This window comes from Heloderma suspectum, chromosome 12 (assembly GCF_057233095.1).
Source record: "Heloderma suspectum isolate Gila_16-S chromosome 12, 16-S_ref, whole genome shotgun sequence".
Classification (NCBI taxonomy): domain Eukaryota; kingdom Metazoa; phylum Chordata; class Lepidosauria; order Squamata; family Helodermatidae; genus Heloderma; species Heloderma suspectum.
The window spans coordinates 26,267,164-26,293,673 of record NC_139469.1 but is presented as its reverse complement, the minus strand read 5'-3'; the positions used below and the strand labels follow the sequence as shown (position 1 = coordinate 26,293,673).

At 43.6% G+C, this 26,510-nt stretch overlaps 1 protein-coding gene across 4 annotated transcripts in view; it reads right to left on the bottom strand.

The window, feature by feature from the left end:
- Nucleotides 1-26,510, bottom strand: part of SEC14L5 (SEC14 like lipid binding 5) — a 66,292-nt gene that overhangs the window by 23,624 nt on the left and 16,158 nt on the right. Inside the window, exons 1-6 of one of the 4 annotated variants that reach the window (XM_084818875.1) lie at nt 25,749-25,812; nt 16,002-16,077; nt 9,344-9,493; nt 9,088-9,219; nt 6,661-6,789; nt 4,380-4,596 (exon numbers count right to left, since the gene is read on the bottom strand). In XM_084818875.1, the coding sequence (XP_084675001.1) occupies nt 4,380-4,596; nt 6,661-6,789; nt 9,088-9,219; nt 9,344-9,493; nt 16,002-16,077; nt 25,749-25,783 (739 nt within the window). In that variant the 5' untranslated portion in view covers nt 25,784-25,812. Of the gene's footprint in view, nt 1-4,379; nt 4,597-6,660; nt 6,790-9,087; nt 9,220-9,343; nt 9,494-16,001; nt 16,078-25,748; nt 25,813-26,510 lie in introns of those variants that run through there. The other 3 variants (XM_084818876.1, XM_084818877.1, XM_084818878.1) reach the window with 3 other exon arrangements.

The following is a 26,510-nucleotide window of genomic DNA, read 5'->3' as shown; positions in this document are numbered from 1 at the left end:
CAGGTAAGGGACTTTCATCCATCCCTAAGCAGAACTGTAATACGGGTCACCGCGCCCGAAGAGAGAGGACGCCCATCAATGGTCTCCACTGCCAAGGGGGCAGGAAGGGGCAGGGTAGGAATCTTGTGGAAGAGGACGAAGGTCTCATCCATGAAACTGGTCGTAGCCCTCGAGTCCACTAAAGCTAGGGCCTCCACCCCACCCCACTGGGAGGAGCGGAGGTGAACATGCAACAGCAGATGGGAGGGTGGGGGGGGTTGGGGAAGGCACCCACCCGGTGGGGAACTGACCCCCACACTGGAGGCCCCCAACAAGCTTGGGGGGCAGTCTAGTCAGGCCTGGGGATGAGGAGGAGGAGGAGGGGGAAGGAGAGGAGGGGAAGGCAGCGGAGCTGTGGATTTAACTCGGCAGGTCTTGGCGAAATGCCCCAGGTTTCCACATCGAAAACATCAGCGCTCAGCTCGCCGGCGCTCAAGTTCCTCTGGTAGCAGTGAGGCTCGGGTAGCTCCCAGCTGCATCGGGGTCTCCTCCACCCCCAGCGCCAGAGCAAGGGGTGGGGGAGGGGGAAGGAAACGTGGGGGAATGGGAGGAGGGAAATCCCGGCGCCCCGCCGGGTCTGCCAGTGCCCCTCCAGCCGACTATCTATCTGAAGGCAGGTCTGATGAGGTCCTCCAAAGTAGGCGGGCTGGGCGTGTGCACCAACTCATCCAAAATCTCATCGTTCAAACCATCCAAAAACTGAGCCACTAGCACGGCATCATTCCACTGTAAATCCTGCATCAGCAAGCAAAAGGCAGTAGCGTAGTTGGAAACTGAGTCCTTGCCCTGCCAGAGGCGGCGAATCTCCCGAGAACCCATCTGCGTGCGCAGGGGGTCACCGAAAAAACGGGCCATCGCTGTCCTGAAACCTTGATAGTCCCTGAGCAGGGGGTCATTAGCGAGCAGGAGCCCCGAAGCCCATCTAGCTGCCATGCCTGACAGTAAGTTAATGATGAAACCCACACGAACCTGTTCCGTCTGGAAATCCTCAGGCCGAAGACGCATGTACAGCTCCGATTGGGCCCTGAAAATCTGAAAAAGTCCTTTCTCACCAGAAAACATCTCTGGCAAAGCCACCAGGCACTTGCGGCAGGGGGGAATCGGAGGTGGAGGGGGTTGAACTGCAGCCTGTAGATTCTGCACGGCAGCCGTCACTTGAGCCATCTGATCACGGAGCATCTGGTTCTCTTGCACTAGAGCTTGCACCGCCGGGTCCCCGGCACCCTCCATAAGGCAACAGGAGAAGAGAGAGAGAGAGAGAAAAAAAAGAGAAATGGGGACCAAGCTGTCAAGGGCTCCTTGGAGGCCTCTCTCAGTCTAATCCAGTAGCCAAGTCCAGACACAGACAAAGGGATTCTTTTCAAAGCTTTATTCCTCTTTTACAACTTAACTACTCTACTGTTAGCAACTAGATATGAGCAGCAGAGTACCTATGCCCTAAGTTGGAACAGTTGGTCCCCATTTGAAAGGGAATCACTGGCAGACCCTGAACTTATGGGCTAGGGAGAGTCCCTCCCCTTTTCCCTTGGATCCTCTGGGCGCAACCGTTATTTGCGTGCCAACCGGGCACTACGCCTCCTTTCTGCGCCCCCCATTTGGTGCCGCTCCCTGCGTCGGCGTCCCGCGTCCAGCAAGTCTGCTTCCTGCGCTCTGTCACTCCTAGGACTGCTATCTAAGCTAGGGATGCCGGTGAGAGGAATCTCTGTCAGCTGTTGGCCCTGGGATGGATGAGCACGCTCCTCTCCCAGGAGCAGCTCCTCTTCCTCAGAATCAGAATTACTCTGGGATTCTATGGGCTCAATGTCCACCCTGACATCAAACACCTAAAAAAGCCTGCCCAGTTCTGGAATAAGATTCTTTGGACTGATGAAACCAAGATTAACTTGTACCAGAAAGATGGAAGAGAAAAGTATGGAGAAGGAAAGGAACAGCTCATGATCCAAAGCATACCACATCATCTGTCAAACATGGTGGAGGCAGTGTTATGGCATGGGCATGTATGGCTGCCAATGGAACTGGGTCACTGGTGTTTATTGATGACCTGACTGCTGATAAAAGCAGCAGGATGAATTCTGAAGTATATAGGGCTATACTTTCTGCTCAGATTCAGCCAAATGCTGCCAAACTGAGAGGACATCGCTTCATATTGCAGATGCATAATGACCCAAAACATACAGCAAAAGCTACCCAAGAGTTTCTCAAGGCAAAGAAGTGGGATGTTCTTCAATGGCCAATTCAATCACCTGATCTCCACCCAATAGAGCATGCTTTTCATTTACTGAAGACAAGACTGAAGGCAGAAAGACCCACAAACAAGCAGCAGCTGAAGGCAGCTGCAGTAAAGGCCTGGCAAAGCATCTCGAGGGAAGAAACTGCATTTGGTCATGTCCATGGGTTGCAGAGTTCAGGCAGTCATTGACTGCAAAAGATTTTCATCCAGGTATTAAAGGCGATCCTTAAGTTTGAAATGATGTTGGTTTGTTCCATTACTTATGAGCCACCAACGAAGGGGGTGTGTGCATGCCACTGGCTGTACTTCCTGAATGGGTAGTGCCCCACTTTTGTCAAACCCCTTGAATTACAGCTGAAAGTCCTGACTTCACCCCCATCTGGGTGTGTTTCCTTTCAGCTTCAATGTGGTGGTGTACAGAGGCCAACTGCCCAAACAGTTATCCTTGTTCCAATATTTCTGGCCCTGACTGTACATCATGAAAATGTAAGAAGAGTTCTGCTAGATCAGGCCAAAGGCCTATCTCAGCCTTCCACAACCTCCACAATAGAGAGCTTCAGCTATTGGGTGGTATAGAAATGAAATAAATATAAATAAATAAATAAATAACCTAGTACCCTCCATATATTGTGGACTACAGTGCACAGCATTCCTGAATATTGGCCATGTTGGCTGGGGCTGATGGCAGTTGAAGTCCAAAACATCTGGAGAGCATCAGGTTTGGAAAGGGTGGATTATCTAGTCCAGCATTCTGTTCCCACAGTGACCAACCAGATGCCTATGGAAAACCCTCAAGCAGGACATAGGTGCAACAGCACCCTCCTGCTTGCGTTCCCCAGCAACTGGCATACAGAGGCATACTGCCTCTGATACTGGAGGTAGCATATAGCCATCATGCCTAGTAGCCACTGACAGTCTTATCCTCCATACACAGATCTAATCCCCTTTTAAAACCATCCAAGTTGGTGGCCATCACTACATCTTGTGGTAGCGAATTCCACAGTTTAACTGTGCATTGTGTGAAGAAGTACTTCCTTTTACTTCTGTTCTGAATCTCCTACCATTCAGATGCATTGGATTATCCTGGATTCTAGTCTTATGAAAGAAGAAAACCCTTCCTCTATCCACTTTCTCCACATCATGCAACATTTTATACACCCCTACAATGTTCCCCCTTACTTGCCTTTGTTCTAAGCTGAAGACCCCAAACATAGTAATCTTTTCTCATAGGGGAGTTTCTCCAGCCCCTTGATCATTTTGGTTGCCCTTTTCTGCACTTTTCCCAATTCTACAATATCCTTTTCTTGAAGTGCAGTGACCAGAACTGTACAAAGTACCCAGGTGTGGTCACACATAAGTTTGTATAAGGGCACTGTGATATTGGCAGTCTTATTTTCAATTCCTTTCCTAATGCTCCCAAACATGAAACTTTCCTTATCCAAATAATTAAAAATGTAAAAATACCAAAGTCAACTGGAGTAGGATCCGCAATCAATATCCCCCTTTTTAGGCCTGCCTTCACCACAAAGCCTGAAGAGAGGATGCTGTTCCATTAATGGTTTTGAAGGGGACTAGTTGGACAAAACACAGACCTTTTGCTATGTTTTGGGCACCCTCTGGAGAAAAGTAGAAAGGGCTCTCCGCTGCTAGCATTTGGAGGAGAGAGGCAGATGTGCACCTGCAGGCATGTGCAGCCAGCCACTAGTAAGAGGGACTCCATACCAAGAGGGGAGTGTCATGGGACTGCAGCTGTGCTGGAAGCAAATGGGAACAAAGAGGAAACAAACAGGAGGAAGGGGAGAATGAAGGGAAGGGATTTTCTGAGGGCAATAATGTGATTTTGTTGTTGTTGTTCCCAAACAATACTTTTGTTCCCAAACAATAAAGATGCCTCAGGATATGCAGCTGCCAGACTGCAGGAGTCCAACAGTTAAAATTAGGCTCTTCCAGATTATTCAGAACATATTTGAAAGATAGGATTGCAAATGATTGGTCAGGCATGAAAAAAGGAGGGCAAGTTGTGGCATCTGCTCAAGGTCCAAACTGATAAATATGGAAAGTGTCCTAAGCAAGATGCCAAGGATCTGTCAGCTGGTTTACAAGCACATACCATCAGGGGTTGATGCCTCCACAGAAGGGCAGGTGTTGCCTCGCTGTTCTTTGTCACTTCCGTGTGTGGGGGACTCTGCTGGTACGGTGCCACTATCACATTCTGATGGAGTCTTCTTATCCAGCTTTCTCTTGACTGCTGGAGGAGTCCACCGGGGGATAAAAGTGATACCCTGGGAAATCAGTTCCTTCAGATAATGCTCTATCACTTCTTTGCCCTGAAATTAAATGATTTATTCAATTTGTAATCTCCCTTCTCAGCCTATATGGATCATATAGGAAAGATTCTACACATAAAAAAATATGTGCAATGTGTGGTCTAGTGGATAGTTTTGGGTATGGATCTAGATTCAAATCTACATATCTATGATCTTGTTGGACAACCTCCCAAAAGTCACATTCCCAGTGCCACCTTCTCAATTCTTTTCAAATTAAAAATGTTTTATAAGCAACAATTACATATATTTTAAAAGATAGTAGTGTGGATGCTGTCCATACTCCCTTTAACAAAGTTAATCCAGAAAATCTGAGTGTCATTTTTCAGAGGCAAATGGAAGAGATGAAATGAGCCATCTTTTGGGGAAGTCTAAGCAACAAAGACACAAACATATCAGAGGAATAAACATTCTCTCATAATCTCCAGATTTGAAATATTGTATTATGGACAGAGGTGCCTTGGAAGAGACTAAAAAAAAATCATCCTCATTTATTTTCAGACCTGATTTCATATTTTAAGAAAAGCTGGTGTCTGAAACTGACCTATTCATCCCAGAAAGGATGGAGCCTGGGATGGGTAGCCAGACTGGGGAAGGATATAAGGCAGGGGTGTTGGCCCTCAGGCCCACAACCCTAATCAGACTGCCTGGAGTCCCAATCCAGCTCTCTCCAAATGGCCGTGCCCCCTTCCCCTGGCCATGCCCCCTTCCCCTGACCACCAATCACTTGGTGGTTTCCTGGCTTTTGAACAGTTTTTTCCTCATTCTAAAAGGTTGAAATGCCTCTCCTAAGGGTTATTGGCAATAAGAGGTTTAAACTAAACTATGCCGCTATTTTGACCCTGCCTCTTTTATCCTTGGTCTTGGCCCCTTTGGCCCTGCCCACCAATGTAATATGGCCCCTGAGAGCATCTCTGAAAATGAGTTCAGCCCTCTGGCTGAAAGAAGTTCGACACCCTGATATAAAGGTTCAGTTAGGGCTCTACCTGTTCTGAGAGCAAGTTGCCATCTTGCCTTCAGGCCCTACTACTTGAGTCCAAACCTAACTGCTCTCCTGACTGGTAGACTGACTTATAGTTGCTGTCCTAAGTAACTAGTCTAAGACTAGGTCTGTCCCCTCCCCATCAATACCTCCTCTTGTCTCATTGATTCGCCCTTGCAGCCAGGACAGGACAAGATGGTGTTTGGAGTGACTCTTGCAAGGTTCCCTACAGCAATTTGTGCCTGAAATAATTAGTGGCTTTTAGCAACCTTGAAGTCAAAACACCAGGCTGTGTGTCTCCTCCCCCTGCTCCCTGACCCCACTTTATTTCTTGAGTTTAACACAGCTTTATATGTAAGGCCAAAAAAGTTACAAGGCTGATCTTTTCCCCACTAGCCTGCTCAGAGCCTACCAGACTCATTAGCAGACTAGTAAAAAAGCCTTCTAACAAGAAGGCTGGCAGAAAAGGGACGTATCTCACTGTTCCTTCTCTTCCAGCATGCTGTTTCCACACTGGCCATATAGGAAGGGGCTTGCCTTCCTCCACATGCAACACAGAATGCCGGAAAAGGAGGAATGAATCACTCTGTCCCTCCTCTGCCAGGTTGCTGCATTTCCATGCTGGATGCAGAGGAAGGGGCTTGCCTTCCTCCTGGCCAGCACAGAAACAGTGGAATGGCAGACAAGGCATGCCTACAAGACTCTGCTACTTTCCTTACTGGTAATGGAGAAAGGGGCTTGCCTGCCTCCTCAGCCAGCATGGAAACCAAGTGGGCTAGTGGAGGGACGGTGAAGCAATTCATCTCTGTTCTGCCAACTTGCTGCATTTCTGTGCCTGTTGCAGAGGAAAGCACTTCATTGTCTCTGTGGCCAGCATGGAACAGAGAAATCTAGCAAAGGAGGAATGAATCACTCTGTCCCTTCTTCGCCAGCATGGTCACACGCTTGAATGGAATTCCATGCACTTTACGTGAAATTCCTAGTTGCCTGCGGCAACCAGGCGAGTAATTAAACACAAGGTTCATCTAGCATATTTTAGACAAATATACTGCAATTTACAGAAGGAAGGGACAGTCCATACTTACTCGCTTGATGTTGGCTGTGTATTGCTTCATTGCAATTTTCTCCACTGTGTTTTCAAAGCCAAAGAATGATTTGATGTCAAGAGAGGCAGACTGCTCAAAGCACGTCCAGTCTTCATTCTCAGGGTGAACCTAACCTCAGACATAGATGTGGAACAGTTAGAATCAGCATGACAGACTACAGAAAGGCTATTCATGATAGAAGCAACTAGGAAGTCAGTTCTCAAATGTGCCTTCATGCCCACAGTCTTCCTGTTTGCTCTCCTTCCAAGAAGGCTGACAGTTTCTCTGGGCTTAATTAGCAAACAGGAAGCAGTTATGTAGTTAACAGCTGCCATGACGAAAGACAAAAACAGCTCAGAGATCCTTATCTCTACCTGACAAGCTGTAGACCTTCTGGATCTTGGAAAATTGGCTTATCTGCACATTTATTCCTCAGCATTCCTACCTGCCAGTCCAACCTTTGAACAGCTTTGCTTCAAAGCACAAACTTTCCCTTACACTTTGGTGTGTGTGCATGTTGATGCGGGGTGGGGATGGGGTTTAGTTCCTATTCCAGTCATTGCAGCAAGTGAGTAGACAGCCTAGCCACCCAGTAAGAATGGACAGAAGGTTCTGCATCAAAAGAAATAGGATGAGGAAAACATGAACTACAGCCACCAAGTTGAGAATAAACTCAGAAAGCCTGGACAAGCTCCAAAAAAGCATCCCCCTTCTTGCTCCATTCCATGAACCGCCATCTCACAGAATTCAAGGTGCTGAAAGTTCCACCAGAACATACCAACACCTAGTAGCAATGAACAACAGCTGAAGAACCCACAGTAACCTGCAGTGACAATGCCTCAAGGCTGGGCCTTCTGGAACATCTCTCGGGGCAAAACTAAATGCAATGGCAGCAGACCTGTGTCTTCAAATTGTTGGTTGTGCTGAATGGCTGTAAAGCAGGAGAGAGCACAATTTCAAGTTTAAAAAACCATGAGCAGGAGGGGCTGCAGAACCCTTCTGATGCTTCCCCTCCACAGCCTTTTCTCCTAGCCAAGCTCCAAGACCAGAAATAAGCCTTGCAAGCAGAAAACAGGGCGGCGGCAAGGTGGGGGTGGGGGAGAAACAGGTGGAAAGTTTCAGCACTACCTCCCACCTGCCACATTTCCACTTGAAATCACCTACGCAGCTTTGCAGCTGTTTGGCAGTGACCTACATTTGAAGACACAGGCCTGCCGCCTTCACGTCTCATTCTACCCTCAAGCAGCATGTAAGACAGAGCCAAAGTGACAGTAGAATACACGTGTCACTGTATGTTAGAGCAGCCACACACAGCACATTGTGGCTCTAGGAACATGCTGAAATTTAAGAAACCCATGGGTTTTAGTCGCAAAGGTCACTGAAAGCAACAGTATTTCCAAGCTTCTCAGCTTTCAAGAAGCTGCACTCTTGAATAGGTGCCAATAAAGCAGGTAAGTAACACAATCCAGGCTTTTGTTTACCAAACACAAAAGGGTATTTAATTGCTTCCAGAGATGGACCAAGCTACTCTTAAATGTCACAGAACAAAGCAGTAAAGCTCTGCTGAACCAAAGACAGGCTTACATGGCAGATGATGCACCCTTGTTAGAATCACTTCCTGGGTACATACTGTTAAGGCTGCAGCAAATATAACAAACAAAACATAGATGAAGGTATCAGGCAGGGAATCTAGAAATTGTATTCACCTAGGATACAGCCCCAGTATGGCGATAGAGTTCTGAAGTACATAACTATATAACATTGGTTGGTATGGGCCAGAACAACCCTGTTCCAAATACTGTTTCCACTATCTTACAATCCCTAGGACCATGTTCACATCAGGTATCTTGTCTGACTTCTGTTAGATCCTGCAGCTTGGTGAAGTTTAGATCACATGAGGCACTTGTGCGCTGGCATAAAACCAATGCACATCCAACCCAAGCAAAAACCACAAGTACAGGCATCTTAGGATTGTGTCAATAGCTCTATGACTATTGGGACAAGCACTGGAACCAAGTAACTTTTCAGCTCCAATACAGTCCTGATATTCTAGATTTTGGCTAAACAGGTGGGAAAATTAACATATCTTATTCTTTTTATTATATATGTCTGAAATGTATAATCTGCCCTTCAATTGCCAATCAACATTCCCAGAGCAGCTTTCCTCTTTTCAACCCCAGGACTATGACAGCTCCAACAAGTGGAAATAACTCCCTTTCTCTTATAAGCACTGGCAAAGCTAATCATCCTGCCAAACAAGCATGCAGAGACACAAATCCAAACCATTCATTTGCAGACTACAGTACAAGCCTGAGAACAACTTGGCTGATAACAATAAAAAAAGGCCGCTACAAGAACCACCAAGATGCAAACCAATCCACTGGACTTTGCAGAGGAAAAGGGAGATCTGGTAGATGGAACACCCACTGAGTAGTTACATGTTTCCAGGACAATGACACGATTGGCAAATGTCTCATTATGGGCTTCAATAACAAGGGTTCGTTCCTTCCAGTTCACTGTGTTTTTCTGTATGAAAAAGACATACTCTACTCCAGCAATCTGAAAAAGGAAAATAAGAATAGCTTGAAAGGAGAAGCAGAAGCAAGGAACACATGATAGTGTCTTTTGAGCAAAGCAAATGCAAGGTCAAGAATACACGTCTATGAGAAATATCAGCTCCCACCTTCTTCAACAAACGAGGTGCATCCACATTCAGTTTACAACTTCGTTCAATGATATGAATGGCTCCATCATCACTCTTGGATTCACGAAGGATCTCACTGCCCAGGAAGACAGGGATCTCTGGGCATGTGGGGAAGCGCTTTTCATAAGCCTGAGAAACAGATACAGAGTCCATGCTTTAAAGGTTATCCTTTTTTTGCTGTTGCTGCTTGAATATCCATTTCCATGCCTGTAGAAAACACTGCCTAGTAGGAACCCAAATGAAAGCTGTAGCTCTAAGCACATCTAACAGGGTCCTGTTGAATTCAGCATGTCTTACTTTCAAGAAAGCATGCTTCATGACGGGCTGTAAAACTTATTTTGGGCAAGAAAGAAACCTGGAGCTAGGAATACTATTATTTCTAAAATAGCACATATTTTATACTAAACGCATATTCCACCTTTCCTCTTCCTATTCCATTCCATCTCCAAATGGAATAGTGGCTATTTCAGACAATGGAGGCAGGTTAAATACCTACAGAAAGGATGAGACACACACAGCTGGACCATTATCAAGTTTTCAGCATTAGAGAATGTAATGCAGTGTGGTTTATGGTGGGCTTTCAAGTCTGGACATTCACTGTCTCAACGAAGCTGTTATGAGTTCTTGAAAGAGAGTATCCAACACTTAAGCAAGATAATTAAACCTGTTCCAATTCAATACACAGGAAAAGAGAAATCCCATGTTCAAATGGCTGCAGCTTCACTCAATTGGACATTACCTTATATGTATGAGGAGGGTGAAGGAACACACAAGCCCAAGGACCACTCCTGATCTCACACTATGTAGTAGTAGTGGTGAAGGGGGGAGGGGCAGAAATATCAGTGGCCATCCCCCCAAGGCACAAGAATGCCCAACTAATTAAAAAAAACCCTCCCAGACCATGTCTATTCAACTCTACTCCAGTTCAGCCTAGCGCATCCAGGTCTCATATAGGCTGGTAAAGCAGTGGTCAAAATTAGATTATCTATCAGCATTTCATAATATCCTCTCAGTTCCAGAAAAGAAACCAAAGAGGATTTATACAATGAGTGCAGCAACCCATAAAGATTCTCAGGAGAGCAACCCTGGCTTGTCCCCATTCAAGGCATTTCTTAAATGGGAGATATGAACTTTGTCAGCATATTACAGCAGATTTTAAGCAAGATCAGAAACGCCTCCTAGCTCATATACAAGGGCCTTCTGTTATGTAGCAATGCCTTGTCTCCAACTGGCTCTTGGAAACCAATACCTGTGGGAAACATGCAACTAACCTTGGTTGTTCTTTTTTTAGCAGTGGTTGGTACACTGGGTAGTAGGAAAAAAGCATGTTGCTACATGACAAAGGCTGACCAACAGCAATGCTACAGTGGTGAAAGTAGACATAAAGTGCCTACAGTGAGGGTCTCCAGAGACAACACTGTGAAAAGCTGCTATCTTTGGCAGAATCCCAAAAGCACAAAACAAAAACTGTTTTAAGAAATCAACAGCGATCTCTTTCAGGCCAATTTGGGGTTCTGGCAAACGTAGAATGACTTATACTGAAAAACTCCATTATGTTAGATTTAGAATACGCCCTTAGATTTCTATAACCACCACAATGGACAATCAAAATACATTTTGTGCTTTACAGCACAGAAACTGATAATAAACCAAGCAAGCATTGAAAGGTTGACATGACATTTAACATAACTTGCCTTTAACATGACATCTCGGCTAAGGATTAAATTACATTTAATGATGTTACCATGACCCCTCAAGGTCCCAATCGAATATGGTGCGATATGCTTGCATAGATTAAACAAAAAGAGAATATTGTAGGTGTTTAATATTGTTTTATAAGTTTCTGACGGAACTTAAGAGAAAAATGCTATTGTATTGCTAGAGGAGGGCCTTGAAAAGATGGACATGGACTCTAGCTAGCAGTTTTCTCAATATATATGAACTTTAAGCCAGGATTTGAAGATCTGGAGCTGCAGTGCAAGAACCATCTGTATCAGACTGGTTTTAGATACCAACATACCTCATGGCTCAGTAAGGGCTGAACAGAACAGACCCCATAATTTTCATAAAGTAACAATATCTAAATGAGAGACTGCTAAAGGTATAGACATCCTATCAAATCTCAAGAGATTGCCCCACTGAGTAATAGAGGTGGGGGAAAGGGTGTTCTGCAGCAAAATGGCTTGGGACAACAGGAACTTGGAGGGAGGTGGGCTTCCCCCCTCCCCCTGTTTTTTCACAGGGGATCTTTTTCCCACCTCTATTAAACTCAATGGAGCAATCTCATTCCATTGACTTTAATAGAGGTGTGGGCAAAGCTCTAATGGACGGGACAGCAAGGAAATTTAACCCTTGAGATATTATAGAAGATTATTCTCTCCTTCAAAATAACAGAAATTGTTGCTGGTCCTGCCTTGTCTCAAACTGCCCCTGAATAGGCTACATGCAAACAGATGTACAAAAGTTCAGTGTAGTTGGTAAGTGTTTGTTGTGTGTATATTTACCTATTTTCTCATTTCAAACAAAGCCAGACAGGGTGAGGAGGGAACAAAGCACAGAGGACGTTTCAAGGGCAGTAAACTGGGCAAATTTTATTGGCAGGTACAACCAGACCAAGGAAAAGCACTAGTTCAGCCAAAAAGAACAGCTGGCTTGCAAAGCAATGTATGACTGACAGGACAGTTTCAGGCTGCCTGTGTCTGCAGTAAGATTTAGTTAACCAGAATATGTAATCAAAACTAGGTCCTGGGTCAGCACTTTATAGTTACCTGCTTTGCATCTCCCCCAAAGCCAAGGCTGAGATATTTAATTACAACCAAGTCCAAGCACTCAGTTTTGCATATCTGAAAGATGACATGACATCAAAGACTCCTCTTTCTACATAGCATACCATGTTAGCATACCAGTTCAGCACAGACACCAAGTGCAATGTGTAACCACTCTCAGGATCCTTACAGCTGCCTTGTTCAACAAGCAGTGACCTAGTCTGAACCTATTTTGCACAAGACCATATTGTCATAGCACATGGTGATCTGGCTGCAAGCACTAACAAGAAGGAAAAGGTTATGACTGAATGCAGATTCCAGGCTGAAGCACAACACTCATGAATGTAACAAAAGAGCTACACAGCAGGAATGCTGCTCTGGGGTCAGTCCCTTCACGTTCTTCAGGGGAAAGCTTCCTAGCAAACAGTCCTCAGGTGCAGCCATACGTCAGTGCAGAACGTGTGGTATCAGTTTTAACAGATGGCAGGAAAGAAGTTTGTGGTCTGCAAGCTATGCTGGCTAAGGCATGCAGATGGAATTGGCATGTGCTATCCAGAGTCCCATATATTGATATTTTGCTCTCAGCGTGGAGTAGGCTGGGAACTTCCCATGCCTGTACAGGAGAGTTAACCTGACTGAAAAGGAAACTGCCTTGATATTCAGCTCAAATGTAAACTGTTGCTTATTTCTTACTCCAACTGCACAGTAATATAAGACAGACAGTAATATAAGAAGGGTTCAATGAATACTCCAAGCTAGCTTCGTATTGTGTCTGAACCTATATTATAAAGGCACCCCTAAGCGACAGTACATTCATAAACAACAAATTGTCAAGTTCTATTACAGATGTATTCCCTACGTGGCCTGGAGGGCTTAAAATGAATCTCATGTGCAGAATCACCCAAGGATACAGTAAGTATTAGGCCACTGGGGACAAGTCTGTCATTTTGTAATTTGGACAGAGACACCCAGAGCTCTAGCTGTTCTCCGCAAATCTCTAAAATCAGCTGCAGCCTTCCCTAGCAATTCAAAGGAATTCCAGCTGCTAAGAAACTGCTCCCTTTGCTGCAGGGAGAATACTCTAACGAATGCAAAGCTTGCAGGATTAAAAGACTGGCACATTATGCATATCCAAGTTAAGATCTCATTTGAAAAAACTTTAAATAAAATTTAAATATTGGGGCCACCTGGGTCTATATATTAGGAAGTGGCCATTTCAAGAAACAGGATTATGTTTGACCTAGATATGGTGACATCTTGTCATAGGATGAATCAGTACATGTTGAGATAAGGATGGGGGAACTAATCCTATAAATTCATTAAATAACTCAGCCCCACAGAAAGATGTTTACAAACTAGCGCAATGATTCTTTATAGCATCCTTCTTACGTACAGGATCTATTTAGAAGGACTGTCAAACCACAAAATCATGTAGCAATGAATTACTTATGAAGTATGGTCTTGATTAATGTTGCTAATGAAATGTATTTTATTGTTGCTAAGTTTGATACATATTGGCCGTATATTTTAATTATAAAATATTGCGAATTGCTTTTAAAATAGATTTTATTCTATTTCTTAACATTTGCAATTCACGTTGAGCTCATTATTAAGCAGAAAGATAACCGAAATAAATAAATAATGAGTTCAGTCCCGTTAAGCAGTGTTCTGCAAATCCATTCCAATCCTCTGGGGAAAATACTCACCAAAAAACACTTCTCAGTAAATCAAAACCTCATTTCATCATAAGTACAAGTATCTGCATAATACCACAAGGCAGCCACATGACTGTCGAACTGTTCCTGCACATCTCTCTAAGACAGATGCAGTTCACACATTTACAGAATTTGGATGATCATACTGAGGAGTCACCACTTATGGTCCACAGAAAGCAAAATCTGTAGTGAAAACTGTTAATATAATCAGAAACACTCAAGTGAACCTCAAACACCATTCCACAAAAGAGAGACCTGAGCAAATCAACAGGTATTATATACAGCTACTTCCTGTTAAAGCACAATCCCCTCTCAAAGTCATGTCCTATTGATTTGCACATTCTTCCCAAGAACAGGCTTTAACAATCAATCTGCTTATGCTGCAAAGAAATTGGCTGATTCCAAAACAAAAACCAGAGAGATGCAAGGGACTCTACTTTGCATAGAAGGTAGGCTCTTTGATACTGAAGCTCTTTCTCTAATTCAAAGAGTGATACATCCAGTTGGCTACTTAGTGATAAACACACTCTGCATATGCTCAGAGTTATCTGATTGCTACATCAAAATGTTCTAGGGCTGCCTTGCCTTAAATTAAGCACGATATTAATACTTTACTGTTTGCTACAGTGTAGAATGTGATGGAGTTTCATTTTGGCATGGTTTCACTTTCTTGTAAGTGGCAACCTTTTTGTAACATAGCTGTAGGCTATGCCATGTTTTCTTAGAAGCTCTTGGGTTCACATTAAGAATACACGCCATTTGATTAAAATCCTAGCTTAGGCTTCAGAAGATCCACAATCTATTCTTATTTTTGCCAGAGCATATCAGTGACTTCGTAAAATGGCTTTGTACCTTAATTTCACCTTCTACAAAACTGTAAAAGTTGAACAGTAAATAAGGTGAACATTCATGAACCATCTAGGAAATTCTTACAATCCCCGTAACCTTCATCTCCAGGACCTGTCATATGGAGAAACATTCTGAAATCAAATGCAACAAGATCACACAAACACAAATGCATCAGTCTTTAGCCTTTAGGGGATATGCTAACAAACTTACAACAAATTTATCTAGCAGCAGCAACCCTCCTGTATTAGCAGCCAATTTACTGACAAGCAGCTGACATCAGCCATCTGTGTGATCCTACAACATGAAAGCCTAATAAAGCTGAAGTCCACATAGGAATTTGTTCCATTTGCCAGTGCCTTTGTGTTGAATATTGCCAACACTCTACAGAAGAAAGACATAATCAACAATGTCACTGGAGAAACCATATTTACTTGGAAACATTTGGTGCAATGACAACTGCAAAACCCACACACATTAATAGTACACAGATGTTATATGCCTGCCCTGCCTCTCTCCCTGAATTGTAGTTTGCAGAAAACTCAAAGGGGACAGCTCTACAGACAAAAGTCCTCAGTAGCAAAAGTCGTAAGGTCCATCCAATCACAAGGGATATAGGAGTGCATGTCCCTTCTCCCAGATGCACTGGTGTAAGTCAGATGAATCTAGTATAGAAGATAAGAAGTCATAAGCAGAGTTGACTTAACCATAGTTGTCTTTACAAGATATTTGTCAAAGGGCTCCTCCCAACCTCATTTTCCAATAAGATGCACAATACACAGTGAATTTCACAAAGCAGATATTTACATGGGACAAGACGAGCCAGGGGGGAAGAACATATTTTTCTGGCACAGACAGCACAAGCATGGCACAAGGCCTGGATGGAAGGGGAAACTGCTTATTCTATTTAGGGGGGGTGTTAATGAGAGTTGCTCCCTGAGGCATTGAAAATGCTCATCAGGAATCGGTACAATATTTTCCTGTTGAATGTTTAAAAATCAGATAAGGAGGAAGCAGCAGTATCTCAAAGGTCACAATTTTCACAGGACCATCAATTAGCGCATTTACTTTTAAAAAAATCCTTTCTGATATTTACCACAAAATTGGAAGAAAACTATGAAACTACAGCACATAATGAAAAGAGACCCAATCAGGTTGTTCCTGTTTAAGGTTCAACTGAAACCACAGAATCAAAACATCAAAGCCACACATTCTAGCTTTGGACACCACACAAATCAGAGGCTTCTTAAGAATTTTTGGTTCAGCTGAGCTATGAAAGGGATAGGACAAGTAGAAAGAGGTACTACTTACCGCCATGACGAGTTCGAAGGGGTATTTGTAGACTCGAACAGGGGACTGATATTTTTGCACCATTTTTACTTCACACCTGTAGTGAAAGAAATCAGCAACTTGTTAAGAAATCTACTCTGAATGTCACACAGTAAGTCTAAACAAACCCATTTGAGCTTTGCTATGGAACTTCTGCTCTTTCTTGGAGGTCAAAGCTAGGAAAAAGCAGAAGCAGAATTTCAACTAAGATGAATCGGATTTCTAACATGAATGTCCAAGAAAAGGAAGCTCCTTTGTAGGTCAGTTCCCATAGATCAAATGCTATAACCTTTCCTTTTATTTTGTGTTTGATGTCATCATATCACCACCCTAAGGCTAATACTTTTGATTTTAAAGGCTGCTTAAACCAACCACATTCAAAGTTGTATCCAACTGTGCTAAATTCATTTAATTTTTAACAGAAAGAAAAAGAAATCCAAATGGAAGACAACATACTTTACAAAATGTTCTAGGCATGCAGTTGAGCAAATTACACCATTTTGACAAGTGACTCAACACCAACTGGTAACCTTGCAAGGAACAAAAAAATGCCTGTGGTATTTACAACACCCATCTCTGCTGTTCATTTATCTAAACCTCTGGAATTTCTCCCTCTGCCCCCAGCAACAGCTTTTAACCCGCACACGCATGCCAATAACAAGAATTCTGAGAAATAATGAACCCACTCTTACAAAAAGCTTATTCAGTTGCTTTCTGCAAACCCTGTAGGATATGCTGCCTCTGCTATTAGTGCTAAATGCTCATGAATGTCAGAAGTGCAGAATGGCTCTAGGCATAGCTCTGCTAACATTCTAGTAATGAAAAGACACAGATCTCAGACTGGTGGTGACCATCCAAGGAGTGAAATCAACACCATGACAGAGAGCTAATCAAAGAAGGTTCTAGTCAAAGGTGGGAGATGAAAGAGTTAAAAAGAGGAAACCTTCCATCTAAAAGCCATTTAGTGCCCTTAAGAAGGTTCTACAATTAGGTTCTCCAGTGAAGGAGAGGAAAAGGAAACAGTCATTCAATGAACTTAGATAACTGACATTTGGGCATTGCTTGCATCAGTCCATAAGTTTTCAGAACTTGTCTAAACACTTCAAGTACACTAAGCAGCCATCTGAGAATTGTGAAGTCACAGACAACTGTTCTACCTATCAGAGTAGTACCAGTGATATCTAAAAGCCAGAGCATATAAAGCCAGCATTGGTGAGCGCTAACAAGGCAGAGACAAGCTACAAAAAGCTTTTCTGGAATCATATAACAGACACCCAAGTCACAAGAAGCAAGGGCTACCTTACAACATAAAGCTGTAACAGTGATACCTGGAGTGTGTAGGAACTATCCAAGTAAGTGCTAGCATAGTGAATAAATACCATCTGCAAAACAAATTTAACTGTAGTCTTCTTTGCACTTGTTGTTGTTGTTGTTGTTCAGTCATTCAGTCGTGTCCAACTCTTCGTGACCCCGTGGACCATAGCATGCCAGGCCTTCCTGTCCTGCGCTCTCTCCCGGAGTGTGCTCAAGTCCATATTCATTGCATCAGTGATGCTATATAGCCATCTCATCCTCTGCCATCCCCTTCTCCTTTTGCCTTCAATCTTTCCCAGCATCAGGGTCTTTTCCAGGGAGTTTTCTCTTCGCATTAGGTGGCCAAAATATTTGAGCTTCAGCTTCAGTATCTGTCCTTCCAATGAGCACTCAGGGTTGATTTCCTTTAGGACTGACTGATTTGACCTCCTTGCAGTCCAGGGGACTCGTAAGAGTCTTCTCCAGCACCACAGTTCGAAAGCATCAATTCTTCGGCTCAGCCTTCCTTATAGTCCAGCTCTCACAGCCATACATTGCTACTGGGAAAACCATAGCTCTGATTATACGAACCTTTGTCAGCAAGGTGATGTCTCTACTTGCTGACCTACCAACTAAGAAATCCATGCCACCTCCCACAGAAGGGTCATAGTTCTGAAGACCTGACCTACGCTGGGCTATCAGCATCTACACTTTAAAAAATGAACAAGAGATTGCTGAACTGATGAAGGTACAAATGTTATGAATTCAGCATTTGCCACTTACTCTGCTTTGGGATAAAGCCACGAACCAATGTATATAATTGTATTTCATAAGATAACTGCTCCCGTCATGTAATATTTTGTTTTTAGATTAGCTATCACAGAAAGAGCTCTCTTCCTCACACAAACAGTACCTACCAATGGAGGCAAGTTCACTGTCTGAATTACTCTCTTGTCTTTGAACATATTAGCAATGTTGTCATCACTACAGCTTTCTGGGGACCAGCCCTACCCCCACCCTGCCCAATTTACCACCTGCCCATTACAGAAAAAGCTCCTGCTTTCTTTGGACAGAAACATCTTGTGTTACCTGGACCTGGTGCTTGGTAACACATTTTCAGGATAGGGAGGCTATTCCCCTGTGGCCACTGTTGGCCTGGCCTGGCAACAATAACAACAAGAGGGCTGGAGAGACGTTTTGTTCTCTAGTGATTTCAACAGCGATTTCAACAACCTATTCTACTAAATTCCAAAAGCAAGAGCTACTGATAACATCTGCCCAACAAGGCCCGTAAGATTCAAGGTAAACGAACTTGTAGGGGAAATTTTGGAATGCAAATATTTTATATTGTCCTATTTTACAATGTAAACAACTTTGAGATTTTGTTGTTGTTGAAAAGCAGCATATAAATATTCCAAACAAATAATAAATCAATCGAATGATACACATGTGTAAATTGGCTCCCAACTTTATCCCAAAGTGAGCAACGTCTATTGCACTGGTGGCTACAAGATTTAAAAGGTGTTAGAAAAGAACCCAGGAAACCTGTTGTGATATCAAGCTTTCTAGCTCCCAGGAATCACTGCAATAAGTCCCGAGGCTACCAGCATCTTTCTCTTTCCCCCACATCTCAAAGAAGAAGAAAAAAAGATTATTAAACACTTGGCCTTTGCTGCCTATGCCAAGCACATCTACTGTATATAACCAGAATCAACTATCAAATTACAGTCATAGCAAAATTAGGACATGTATCTGCTGAACTACATAAACACAGTTGTCCATACAACTGTAGTTAGTCTTAATGATGAAACTGAAACAACCCAATTCCAAACCTTGGAAAAAAACAACAGAGGGCAGGGTAAGTAGTGGGGCGGGGGGGGAGGATGTCTGCCTATCCATGGATATCTGGAAACCTTTCAGAGTTGAAAAGTGGGGTATAAATACATCTAAATGAACAAAACAATGCAGCTACACATACTCAAAAGCTTGGCAAATATTTGGTTTTAACTGTATTGTTATAATCAGGTGAATATAACAATACAATTAAAACCAAATATATACCAATCATAATCTGATGATTAGGTGCTTATTGCTATTAACAACTGAGGGGTTGGAAAGGCAATCATAAATAATGATTTTTTTTTTTTTGGTAGAACTGGTATGTTCCTCAATTACCCCTGCCTCTGGCTTTCCCTCCCCTTCTTCTGTTATTTCCCATACTGAATATTAGATTGTAAGCTGCTCAGGGCAGGGACCTGTTCTCTCCTACCCTGAAAAGCACCATGTACACTGATGGCAAGAAGAAGAAGTTATTTTGTCATTGTCTGAATTTATGAAAATGCTCTTGGCAGAATAAAGCTACTTAGGTGTATGGGAAAGGATTGAGGGCCCATGGAATGAAGAAGTCCCAAGCAAGGTACAAGATGGGATATAAATTAATGCCTCTAAACCTTTTACTACGAACATGGGGCCTAAAAATCTTTAGCTTTTCATATACCAATAAGCAACTAGATGGACTAGAACCAGATGCTGAGTACATGCAGATTTGTTTGAGCAAGGCAAACTCACAACCTACAGGGCTGAACATTCATCTTTTAAGCCTTAGGCCTTCAAAATAAGGCCAAAGTTAACTTGTACTTTATTCTCGTAACTTTGAGTTCAGCAATGAGTTACCTACCTATAACAAAATCATAAAATCAACCTTTTTGAATGTGGTGTGAGGTTCACCTGAAGTAGTTTAGGATCCTTGCTACACATTAAATTAGTTGTGTGAAAAGTAGCCACATATAAGCCACACACAGAATTGTCTCTGCTTCTCTCTCTCCCAATCCCTAGGAAACTGTATGATAGAGAAAAAGCAATCTCCTTACGATTCCCTCTGTTTTCTGCTGGTGTTACGCAAGAATCTTCAGAATCCTCCAACAGTTAGTGTTTGGTTTAAACAACACAACTTTTCATATGATGTGTGCAGGCAGGATCTCAGATTGAGAAGACCACAGAATACTTTCTCACTGACTATGCACAGTATATTATAAACAAGATCCCCACTATCTATGCCCAAATCCTAATAAGTATAAATATCAAACAACTGCACATATCTTTCTGCTCAGTCTATTTTGGCTACTCAATTAGTTATTTTCCTTTAGAATAATTAGTATTTGGCCATCTTTGCTCCAATTATTATCATGGACCAACAGGACACTAGGTTAAAATGGCTATTATTGTGAGCAATTCTGAGATGCTTTATGATTAAAAAGCAGTTACAAATATTGTAACGTAAGTAAATAACATGCATACAAGCAGGGGACCAAAATCTACACAGACTAAGAGCCCTTGACTACTAGGCAGTTCCCTTCAGCTTCCCTCTTATTTCTGAACACTTGTCAAAACAGCATGCATGTTCTCAGGGGTTCTTTCTCTAAAACTGAAAGCTAGAAATTATTCTTAAGGATAAAGGCAGCCCTCACTCTTATGTTTATATGGCTGCTCCAGAGACTGACATTATAATGGCCAGGAATAATACTAGATACACTTACATTCAATGCACCCCCAAACAGAAATAAAGGTCTAGCCTTCATGGATCAGGCCCCTTAAAATGAATTCAAGATCAAAGTGCAGAACAAACAGTACTGTACAGCAACATAGAACACCAAGAAAGGGTAGAACACTTTGTTATGACAGAAAAACAGAATGCTAGTGATACTAGGCAGACAAAAAGGCCAATGATGTGTTATGGAAGTGTTGTGGCTACATGCAATTGATGAAAATCCCTAAGATGCTATTAGGTGTGTGTAGCATACTCTTCACCATGACACTGCTGTGAGAATTGGCAACTTCTATGATGAGGATCCCTCCTGTATGTTGTTGGCCACCATCAACATGTCACAATAACAGGTACATGTCATTTATGGAGGCGAGAGGCTTAAATTATTTCCATTTATTGCTTAGTTGAGAGTCCAACATCAGGAATAAAGATGCATAATTGATTCAGCCTAGTTTCCAGAATCACACTTACGGAGAAGAAAGCCATCTGATCAAGATTGTACTTCTCTAATCAAAGTGGAAGAGATTGTAACACCACCAAGGTGTTTCCTGCACCCCTCAGAAAGCTGGACAGAATTCAGGGACCCACCAAATTATTATGAACAGAACATCTCACTGCAAACCCCTAAGGAGATGTCCACTAGAAATGAACTATCGGGTTTTGAAGTTTTGCTGTGGCTTTGTCAGGTTTCCCGAACCCCCCAGCGCACACGCTCAGGCAATGTGACACTGGACACCCAAATCAGTGAGATTTCTTTATTTCAGGGAATCCCATGGCAAAAGCTTAATGGTTACACTCTTCAGAAATCATATAGCTGATGGTCAGTAGCTATAGGCTCTATGTAATTCCAGAACAGTCCAAAGCTAAACGGTACTACCAAGACTAGGGATGTTAGAGAAATCCGCGGCAGATCGGCTCCACTTACCTCCTCTCCTGGAGGATTCTGCGCGGGACGGGACGGCTGCTTGTTGCACCAGGAGCCATTTGCCTCTGTGCCGATCACCATTAAAAAAAAACAAAAGGCGATCGGCAGGATGTCCCCATAGACTTATACGCAAAATAGAGCTGTGAATCTTGCATATAAGTCTATGTGTCCAGAGGCTTAAACGCAAGATTCACGGCTCTATTTTGCGTATAAGTCTATGGGCACATCCTGCCGATTGCCATTTAAAATAGACTTATACGCAAGATTCACAGCTCTATTTTGCATATAAGTCTATGGGGTTGTTGTTGTTTTTCAGTCGTTCAGTCGTGTCCGACTCTTTGTGACCCCATGGACCACAGCACGCCAGGCCTTCCTGTCCTGCGCTCTCTCCCGGAGTGTGCTCAAGTTCATATTCATTGCATCAGTGATGCTATATAGCCATCTCATCCTCTGCCGTCCCCTTCTCCTTTTGCCTTCAGTCTTTCCCAGCATCAGGGTCTTTTCCAGGGAGTTTTCTCTTCGCATTAGGTGGCCAAAATACTTCAGCTTCAGCTTCAGTATCTGTCCTTCCAATGAGCACTCAGGGTTGATTTCCTTTAGGACTGACTGATTTGACCTCCTTGCAGTCCAGGGGACTCGTAAGAGTCTTCTCCAGCACCACAGTTCGAAAGCATCAATTCTTTGGCACTCAGCCTTCCTTATAGTCCAGCTCTCACAGCCATCTGTTACTACTGGGAAAACCATAGCTTTCATTAGACGGACCTTTGTCGGCAAGGTGATGTCTCTGCTTCTTACTATGTTGTCTAGGTTTGCCATAGCTTTCCTCCCAAGGAGCAAGCGTCTTTTAATTTCATGGCTACAGTCACCATCTGCGGTGATCTTGGAGCCCCAGAAAATAAAATCTGTCACTGCTTCCATTTCTTCCCCTTCTATATGCCAGGAAGTGAAAAGGTGATTGGCGCGGAGGCGAAGGGGTCCGGTTGCAGGTAAGGGACGGCCCTTGCCTCTGCGGCATCCTCGCGGAGCAGAGCCACTCCGTGAGGATTCCAGGGAGGAGGAACGGATCGCTTCCCCCCCACACGGATTCCCCACCTGAATGGACGGTGGGGAATCCGTACATCCCTAAGCATGACTGAGATTCTCAACATGGTTTCTCCATTGCCATCTCCACGGTTCTGAACACAAGAGAAAGGACTAACATTCCTTTCACAGGGCCCCAACCCCAGACATGGAAAGGGAATGATTCCTATAATGAACCCATCAGGCAATCAGGGGATAACTTCTTGAAAGGCCTAAACAACCCACACCCATAGAGAGTCCACCTTTGAATATTTTGTTGATGAGTCTAGGCTACATGGTCAAGGCCCATCAAGATCAAGGGAAGGGCATACCCACACATGCAAAGAGTTCCAGGCCACCGCTTTCGCAATGGTAACTCCACGCTGTAGGAGTTCTGGCAGAGGGAAGTCCAAAAGCCATAGATCAAACCCAGCCTGCCATACACTGAGCTGACTACAAACACAGACACACAATCTACAGCAACAAGAGTTCAAGTCTATGAAAAGCCTCACAGTACTTTTCATAACAAGTCCTTAACAATCCAAAGTTCCAGTCCATGCGCAGAGGACACCCCCTCCAGATCCCTTGACAGACAAGGGCCTTTATCCTTTCAGCAAGGCCCCTGTCTAAACAGGGTGGCACTGCTCAGCCCTCCAGCAGTGACGCTTCAGCCTGGGCGACCCTTCTTCAAACCCCACCCCACCTCTGTCAGGTTCTCACAGACAGCTTCCAGCCTCCCTGCCTGCCAAGGCCAGACCAGCAGGTGGACAGGGAGTTGGGTGACTCCCCCTGGCTCTGCTCTGAGAACACTGACAGAGATAAGCTTGCAGAGACTCTGACATTCCAGAAACTGAATAGGCTCAAGCCCTTCCAGGCTACTTCTAATCAAATCCTGGCTATAACCTACAAGTCCCACTGCAGTACTGAACCTGGGCCCTGACAGGCTTCTTCGGTGCAATTCACACACACAGCCACATGTATGGGTGGTCACTAGTACAACCATAATGTAAGCTGATTGTGTGAAGCAGCACCTCCCACAACTATGGCTATTTCAACTCTACCTGTACAAATCCCCTCAACAAGAGGATTTGCAATGGCTTGGTTGGAATCACAATACTAGAAGAGAGCCACTTCAATTGGTGATTAGGCCTCAAACTGAGTTACTGGGCATAGCTTTCATGGACACCAGCATACTTCATTCATCTGAGCCCCTAAGAGGTTTTTAACAACATAGATTGCTGATTCTAACCAAAAAGATGCAAAGACTGTGTAGCATCAGCTAATGCCAAGATCACTTATGCTTTTTCTAATGCACTTCTTAGGACAACACAATTGTAGTTTGTAGTCCTACGCTCAGAGAGTTGCACTGGGAAAGTAATGCAGTGAACAACTATGTGTGTGGTATGGTTTGTCTGTAATTTTTTTCATTAGTTTTTAAGGATATGAACAGACAAAAATTGCTTTGGAATTTGCTTCCGATAGGGGGCCACTTCACCTCAGTCTACTTAGGGCAAGACCTGCTTTGCTTCACACCCAAGGCAGAAGCTTACTTTGGTTTTCCAAAGCTGCAGATGTCTCCTCATTGAGGGTCCTTGGCAGGGGCTGGGCTTTCTCCACCCAGCAGCCATTTTCAGAGATGCAGACTTTATTCTGCACCTTCCCCCTGCCCCCATGCAAGCAGTGCTGTCTCCACTGCCTGGCATAGGGAGAAAAAAAGGCTCTGAAAGTGTGTATAGCTAGGCAGTTGTCAAAGTCACGATGCATGCTTTTAGAGCAGCCCCTGATCATGCCAACAGTGCAAGCAAGGACTGCTGTGGAAGCATGCATCAGGGCTTTGACAGCTGCCCCAATACCCTGCAAAGCTCCGAAGTGGGTCAAAACCTTCAGAGCCAGACTTCTTTGCTTTGGAACACATTTGCTGTTGTTGTTCAGTCGTTAAGTCGTGTCTGACTCTTCATGACCCCGTGGATCACAGCACGCCAGGCCTTCCTGTCCTCCGCTCTCTCCCGGAGTGTGCTCAAGTTCATATTCATTGCATCAGTGATGCTATCTAGCCATCTCATCCTCTGCCATCCCCTTCTCCTTTTGCCTTCGATCTTTCCCAGCATCAGGGTCTTTTCCAGTGAGTTGGAACACATTGGGGAAGACCAACTTTGCTTTGGAAGAGGCCCAAATACCTCCAAGGCAGCCCACTTCAGTTCTGTATTCGGGTTCATCCAAAGCAGATGTATACCCCTTATTAGTTTTATGAAAAACTAATGCAACAATAAGCAACAAGAAACAAAAATGCCCATCCTTCCCTGGTCTAATTTTGTGGTTAACTATGCCATCATCTTTTCCTTAAGTAGACAAGGAGCCACTGGCCTGTCATCGTCTCTGGAAAGGATAATGGCTTTTTTTTTAATCTGCTGCAGTTTGGTGCATCAGACCTTAATGGACTATTTATCTTCGCCATTCCAGACCTTCTTTTAGTGCATTCATTTTCAAACTGTGTTCCAAAGAATTCTGGGGCTCCTTGGAAGCTTATCAGGAGCTCCTCAATGAGAAAATCACTAATGCCAAAAAGCTACCAATCTTCCCATGCAATGTAAAGATGCAGGAGTATTCTAGGTGGCTTCTAGGCCATGCTCTGAAGTCTAGTTCTCAGAAACATCAGATGAGGCGGCACACCTGTACTGTGCAACTCCAGGCTGCAAATGGGCGACTCACCATGTCTGAACAATCCGCCTTATAAAAAATGCCTGAACACTGAAAATGAGGTATCAGGGATAAGGGTTCTAGCTTAGCTTCCTTCCTACCATGCTAGCTTCCTCTGTGCAGGGTACTGGTTTTGTATGGAGAAGCATTCATTCAATATTATGAGTCCTCACCTGCAATCCAAAGTGATATACTCCAGAAAGAGGCATACCTCATCTGCTGTCTGATGAAGAAATCTCCATTCATATAGCTTGAAAGCAAGCCCTAGAAACTCTGCAGATAGGTTCCTTGGCAAACAAGTTGATATGGGAGGTATTCACTCAAAGAAAAAAAGTTTGGAGCACCCTGCTTTAGTACGTTCAAGAGAGATTCTATATTATATTGCCTTGCAATGTTAAGCCTAGAAGTCAGAAGGATGAAAATGCTTTTTAAAATGCTGAGAAAGTTGATGAACGAAGGGCACTAGTGTAAATTCAGCTGCAAGAGTTCTCTTTTTAAAAGAGAGATCCAGTAATTGCCATATAAGTCATTTACTTTGTGACAGGAAGCCATTTAAGTTTGTCAGTCACTTGTCACCATCCTGAAAGCTTAACTCCCATTTCTGCCTCCCGAAGGCTCATGACTAAGCCTTCCTCCATCTTCACACATCAAAAAGCAAAGCAATTCTTTCCACCCACACTCTTCTTTTCTTTGAGGCTTGGCCCCTCCATAGTCATGTAAGCTTTTTATTGTTATTTAAGAGGCCTCGCCTACATGGAAGCAACAAGTGGGAAATCCTACCACTGAATGCATCCATTTAGCCTCACCACTAGGTGCTCCCATTGGAAACAAGACCCTGACAGTTTCAGGTATTTATATTACCATGCTAGTTGCTAAGCCTACTCAACATAACTAACTGACACTGATCCTACCCAGCAGGCGCTCCCATTCAATGCAGCCCGTACAGCAGAACTATGAACCCACTTCCAAACTA